The 6,548-nt window shown below is 40.1% G+C and overlaps 1 protein-coding gene across 2 annotated transcripts; it reads right to left on the reverse strand.

The window, feature by feature from the left end:
* Positions 1-203: 203 nt before the first annotated feature.
* fbxl3l (F-box and leucine-rich repeat protein 3, like) lies at positions 204-6,142 on the reverse strand. Of its 2 annotated transcripts, XM_029279829.2 has the most exons (5): positions 5,872-6,140; positions 3,922-4,300; positions 3,551-3,673; positions 3,140-3,311; positions 204-2,924 (listed from the first exon to the last, which is right to left on the reverse strand). In XM_029279829.2, exons 2-5 carry the CDS (start codon positions 4,279-4,281, stop codon positions 2,281-2,283), a joined length of 1,299 nt encoding a protein of 432 aa, XP_029135662.1. In that variant the 5' UTR covers positions 4,282-4,300; positions 5,872-6,140; the 3' UTR covers positions 204-2,280. The 2 variants fall into 2 exon arrangements, with proteins under 2 accessions (XP_029135662.1, XP_029135663.1); XM_029279830.2 differs by lacking the exon at positions 3,551-3,673 and having other exon boundaries at positions 5,872-6,142.
* Positions 6,143-6,548: the final 406 nt, after the last annotated feature.

Below are 6,548 nucleotides of genomic sequence, written 5' to 3' on the forward strand. Positions count from 1 at the left end.
CAAGCTGCCATAGTGAACACATAAGCCTGTTACTTTCCTGATGGGTTTTCAGAGCACGCTGGTAACCCAATTAGTCATGCCACCCACCCTTCCAAAATGTGGCACTCTTCCAGTACAAAATGTTTAGCTAGTTTGATGTATTCCTCTCACCTACATAGCATTAACAGTTACAATGCATCCTGTCACTGAGGCGAACACGTGTCTGATTTACAGATTTTCCATTTAATTTGCCAGCATAAAAAAACAGCTCTTAAATATAGACTAGGCCTGAGACTATTTTTGTGGAATATTTGTATATCTGTAGAAATCTGCTGGGGGAAAAAAAATACATGTAAACACAGCCACTGTCTGTGCTCCTGATGTGTGTTCCCCTCTGTGTTAAAAGAAAATGATACATTCAGAGGAATCAGAAGACTTCTCAGTTCCACAGTCTGATGGGTTTTTTATGTAAATGGAGTGTGCACAAGCCGAATCCACTTGTAAAAAGGGCTGAGTTATCGCTGGCATACTTGATTCTACAGCAGCAACTCTGCTTATATAAGGTCCCACTTCCTCTATTTAGATCATTGCTGCTCTCTCGTGGTGAAAATGAAGAACTGCTCAAAGGTCAAATGGGACAAAGTCAGAAAAACAAACATTACAACAGCTGAGACTTGGTCCGGTGTTTTACAACTACAAGAACATGTTTTATCTAATTTTACATATTTTTTTTATAAAGATTAAATACAGTACAAGAAAAAAATAAAATAAAGTGCAACACATGAAACTGTGTAGATGTTTGATAAAAATAATGTATTGACAAATAAAGAAGTACAAGGCAAATTTTTGCAGTAGTTGCGTCATATGCTGCAGTTTAGCACTGGATACTCTGAAACTATACTGTGACAATTTTGCACAAACGTTATTCTTAACATGTATATTGACAACTGCAGCAAAAAGTTTATTTTAAATACAGAAAAGACATCAGGTGGAAAAAAAATAATTTCCTTTAGCTAGTGCTTTTTAATAACAGAATGCTCATGTAAAATACAAAATAAACTTTATAAAAGCTTAAAAACAAATTAAGATGTAGTTAGAAGTTCCACTTTCTGCATATTTAGAATAAAAACATTACAAAAAAGAAAAGTCGCCCTAGCTGCTCTATAACGCCGTTACTATAACTACATGTGCTGAAAGTGTATTACATTGTTTTTTAATGACATTGGTTGTCTTTTATAAAACATGTGTTTATTAATGGACGACAACAAAGATCACAAAACGTATAAAACGAGAACAGAGTTTGGTCACTTGGTGGCTTAAAATGATTATTCTCATCAGTTTACAGATTATTTTCAGTCTACTATTTCATCAAATGTGAACCTGACAGAAGATAATCATTATGAAGTCAAATCCCCCCCTTTTGATAAGAACGTGTAAATCTTAAAGTAATCATCACAACATACTGAACACCATATTTTAATGTTGTAGCTGAAGGTAAACTATTTGAAACTCCGCTGACACTAATTCGAAAATACAAGAATACGAAAGGCTCAGGGGGGTTTATCGGAAGGTGTGAACCTTACTATGAATGAACTAGAATCTCTTGTTCGCCTTTGCCCTTGTTACTATAACTTTTATTGATGCTCCTTCCACTACCTCCAACTGTGAAGACTCTTAAATTATATCCTTCGAAATATAGGAAATCACAAACATGACTGAGGCAGCTTTTTTTCAGATCAATAAAGTAAAGCACAATTCCACAAAAAAACAAACCCTAGAATTCATTAAGCTACATACAATGATAATATAATAGGACCAAAAATCAAATGAAGGATTACATTTCCTTTAAATTGTAGATTCAGAATTGTTGTTGCCATCTTAAATGTCATGCTCATAACACAAGCAACCAGCAGAGGGCAGACCTACATCCTTAATACAAAAAGATTGAGGCCGGTGCCTTTAAATTCAGACTTTCCCTAATCGACTGTCAGACCCTACAACAACAACCTGAACTCTCACTTTAAAATATCTATGAATTGAAAAAAAGCTGAGTACTCATAATAAAGCCAGAAAAAAATATAGTGTTGGTGCTAGTAAGTGAGAAAAACACAGTAGTTTTACATCACAATCACTGCAGGTAAAAATACAAATGAAACACCAACTCCTGCCCTCAATTACAATGCAGGGTGATACTGAAGCTTTATGCCAGTGAAAAAACGAAATGTCCAACTGTTATAACAACTAATGCAGGCATCATAAACCTTATGTTCTTTTTTAAGTCTAGTCGGGCTACATGTCAGTCTACCAGGTGGGCATCATGTCAGGGAACCAGATGCGGCCCAGGTGCTTGGACACCTCACTGTGGATCTGCTCCATGTTGTAGCTGCTGTCTGGGATCAACACCTCCTCCATGATTGACAGCTGAGTCAGCCTGCCCCCACACATCTTTACAAACTCAACAAAGCCACTGCATGTCACCTCACACTCGCCCAGCCCAATGGCTGTTAGGCTTTTGCAGCGTTCAGCGATGCGAATCAGCTCCTCGTCCAGGGGCTGCAGGCCGTTGGCGCACACCACCAGCTCCACCAGCCGGGGGCAGTTCAATCCAATGCGGCCCAGCATCTCCTTGCTGACCGCCCGACCAAAGTACACGTGCGTGACGGGGGTCTCCTCTCGGAAGAAGGGCTCAAACTCCTCCTCATATAGGAAGAAGTACATGACGATGTTGACCTTCGGGGAGTGTCGCACCAAAGCCTCCCAGCTGCTCCTTTTGATGGTGTGAAAGTGCGTCTGCCCAGGGTTCTCGCTGACCACGTCGATGCGCAGGTGTTCTAAGTGGACATGTTTCTCAGAGGATAGGGCTAGCAGGAGTTCATCACTCAGGAGGTGGTAGTTCAATGCCAGTTCCCTGAGTCCATGGCACTGGTCTGCAACACACAGGATACCTGAGGACAGAGAGATAAGGAACATCAGGATGGGAACAAAAATTAATAATTGGCTTTTTTCTTGGGGTGGGTCATTCAGTGCATTGTTTGATCACTTTGGTCCAAAGGGATTTTGCCAGCAATTAATGGACCGCTACTGCTATTTTAATAACATTCATGGTGCCCTGAATATGAATCTTACGGATTTTGGAATAATTTTGCTTAAGTATATTTACCTGCTGGGGAGACATGAGGGCAGCTGCTCATTTTCAGCAACTTCAAAGTGTCACTGTTGTTGGCAACCAGCACCTTGAGGGACGGGTCGTCCACAGGCGTATCGTCAATCTTGATGGAGGAGAGGGACTTGGAGTTGACAAATACGACCGTCAGTGCAGAGACAAAGTGAGCCTGAGGAAAGACAAACAACTTTCAGTTAACTGAACTGTAAAATTTCAATATTTACCAGATCAATTTGCAAATTATCAGGGACATTTTTATCCAAATAAATCTGCTATAGATTGTTATGATGGATTGAATTCCTCAGATTTCTATACAAATGGCACACATCACATGTCTAATCTGGATCCTTGTGTATGTCATCAGTGAAAGTGTTGCAGAGTGCATATAAAGCACAGACAGCCTCTTACTTGAGACACGTCCATGAAGCTGGGTCGTGCTGTGGAGATCAGTCCCAAGGTCTTAATGGTACAGTTAACAAGCTGGGAGAGAATGTCACAGGCCGCCTCTGCAGACTCTGTACAGCTGTCCACCTGATTAACCAGCCGGGGTTCACCAGTTGGGTAAGAGGGGGAAAAAAATCACAAAAACGAGGAATGGAAAGATGAGTGTGAGAACATTCTCAGCCTAGATGTGTTAAGTGCACTCATGCCAAGACAGCTGATGAGTCATGATCAGTTGAGCAGCAGATGGTTTGGATTAACATTGTGTTTTAGCACAGCTGTGTTGTGAAAATGGAGGGGGAGGAGGTGAAGGCGATGACAGCAGGAGAGACTCTTACCTTGAAGCTGACGTACTGCAGGTGCTGGGCGTGCTTCTTGATGATCTGCTGAATGAGGTCAGGGTGAGTGGAGCGCAGGTAAGACGTCGCCGGCTGATTGAGCTCAAACTCAAATCTCCTCCACAGGTCTGGGGTGTGAAAGACGTCATTCCAGCGGCGACTCACAGATGAAGCCCTGGCCCGGTCGACCAGGGACAGATGCTGGAAGATTTGCAGGACAACATAGTGGGGCAGGTTTCCCCAATCCTCCGATTGAGGCGGGGAGAAGCTGGACGCCCCCCACTTATGTCTCTTAGCCCTCTTCTGATGGGAGGGTAACGTCTGGCACTTTGATTTGAGACCCGTCCTTCTTCGTTTCATCCTGAAAGGTCAGCCCTCTCTGGCAACATAAAAATGTAATGTAATCAATAAAATGATCAATGCACTCTCAACCTGAGAGTCCCAATACAGTGAAATCAACATTCATTTTCTGTTTTCCACCAGACATAACAGAAGGTATAGTTATTTAATAACAACATGTCAAGACAAGCAGTGATAACAAGTATATCATCACTGCTTGTCTATGAAGCATTGTTCGTCTATCCACCGGTTAAATTAGAATTTGTATCACACTGAAATGTCTTTTACATTTTTACTTTAACAGCTGAAAATATTTTTAACATTCTGGATATCTGGTATCTTATTCAATAAAGCAGTAATATTAAACAATAGCTGAGAAGGGAAGGTAAAACATAAAGTGTGAAAAACTGAAATATCAATTCAAGTTCAGAGATCTTAAATCTTTCAAATCCAAAAAGGAACACAAAGCCAAAAATGAACAGTAACATTACATATTTGCTCATAATTCAATGTGCCCTCTGCTGATTTGTATTTAAATATGAGTGACATTGTATGGTATTCTTTTTGTTTTTGGTGTTGGTGTCAATATTTTCACACTAAGTCACAGTTATATGAATCGCCATCTACAGAAAGAGTCATTCAGAAAACCAAAACATTGAAAATGCCGTTTTAAAAATTCTAATCTAAGCTCGCAGTTAGTCCCAAATTATCTTTTCCATAGCTCTAATGACTTCTCCACTGTCCACACTGCATCACTGTTAAGCCAATCTTTAAAATTCAAAATGACAAAACTAAATCTCTATTTTGAAAATCAATTTCCCCAAAACAAATCTGAACAGCCCTCTTAACAATAAAATGACATAAAATATGTAACCAAATTGTCAAGTGAATTGCATTTGTATACCATAACCTACACTGAAGGACTGAGTGATAAACTACAACGTTTCGAATAATTGGATATTAAATAATTGCAAACTCACCACGACAAACTTGTCAAAACATTGATGTTGATGCTGAAGCCTGATATGTTTCCCTCTTGTCTTGTGGAAGAGATCTATGACTGAGTCCCAGTATCTCCTGATTTAATCTACAGCGTGGACCAATCTAAAGCCTTTACCTTATGTCATCATTGCATTGCAGTCAACAATTGAATAGACTAGCAGTTTTTCATTGAAGAAGCGTCATTGGCTGCTGCTTATCTGAAAGGTCTTCACGAACCAAACCTGTTCTGAGGTTTCAGCAAAAAGGTATCACAGTAAACATGGAGCTTGTTTGCCCAGCCTCTGAGTAATAACAGTTCAACATCTAAGCTCAAAGTTTTCACGACTCCGCTTACACATGGTTTATAGTTTAGGCAAATGTGTTAATTTATGCAACTAAATTTAATGTATTACATTTTTAAGTCACATTACTCCCCTTTTGTCCCGGTGCACACACAGTTCTACTATGTTACTGTGAAGAAAATCTCACCATGCAAAAGTTAAAATTGATCAGAGCTGAGCTGCACGGCACCTGTGGCGCCAGGTAAACAACAATCTAGAAGCTTTCTGAGCAAAACAATAACCAGCTTGTATCTCAGAGATCAAACGTCTTTAAATACATGTTACTTACCTCAGCGACCCAAAACAACACTTTCCTCTCTTTTATGTGCTCTGTTGATAGAGAAGACGGCGTTCACTCGGAGCCATGGTTGCAGATGACTGGAGAAATGCTGGCTGTTGCTGATATAGGACAGCAGGAGCCGCTCCCATAATAAGCTCTCCTCTCTTGGCTTTAGCGACAGCTTGACGGGCTGCGTAGAGCAGTCTGTCCACGTGAGTGTAGGAAAACATGGATCTGCTCAGCTGTATCTCCAACCACCACCATGCATGCAGAAACAGGGAGTGTGCTTCCTTAATGACGAAAGACATGATTTATTTACTTTCACTTATTTATTTGCGCCAGTGTGTCGATTGCGCATGTTTATGCATTGAGTGGGAGCATGTGTGCGTGTTTATTTGTTTGTTATTGTCGTATCGTGACCCTTCAGGGTGCACAAGATATATGTGCACGCGGGCTAAGAAAGTAGGTCAGTATGTCAAAGTGTGGCCGCGCGTGCGTGCAAGTGTTTCTGAAAGTAGTGGTGGCATTAATAAATAAAAAATTAAAAAAAATAGATAAATGAATAGTTTATTGGCTACATGCATTAATTTGCGTCAAACGTTAAAGTTCATTGTAGTTGCTTAAATTTAAAATGCCTACTTCTAAATATAGTCTAAAATGTTACTGGAGTGTATTTAGAGAATTAA

The sequence above is a fragment of the Labrus bergylta genome, chromosome 9 (assembly GCF_963930695.1).
Source record: "Labrus bergylta chromosome 9, fLabBer1.1, whole genome shotgun sequence".
Taxonomy (NCBI): Eukaryota; Metazoa; Chordata; class Actinopteri; order Labriformes; family Labridae; genus Labrus; species Labrus bergylta.

Bases quoted from the DNA above. Each gene is read 5' to 3' on its own strand.
- fbxl3l (XM_029279829.2), bottom strand. From the start codon at position 4,281: ATGAAACGAAGAAGGACGGGTCTCAAATCAAAGTGCCAGACGTTACCC. The intron at 3,674-3,921 runs GTAAGAGTCTCT...CTGGTTAATCAG, and splicing joins TGCAGTACGTCAGCTTCAAG to GTGGACAGCTGTACAGAGTC. The intron at 2,925-3,139 runs GTAAATATACTT...CTCTGTCCTCAG, and splicing joins CCCTCATGTCTCCCCAGCAG to GTATCCTGTGTGTTGCAGAC.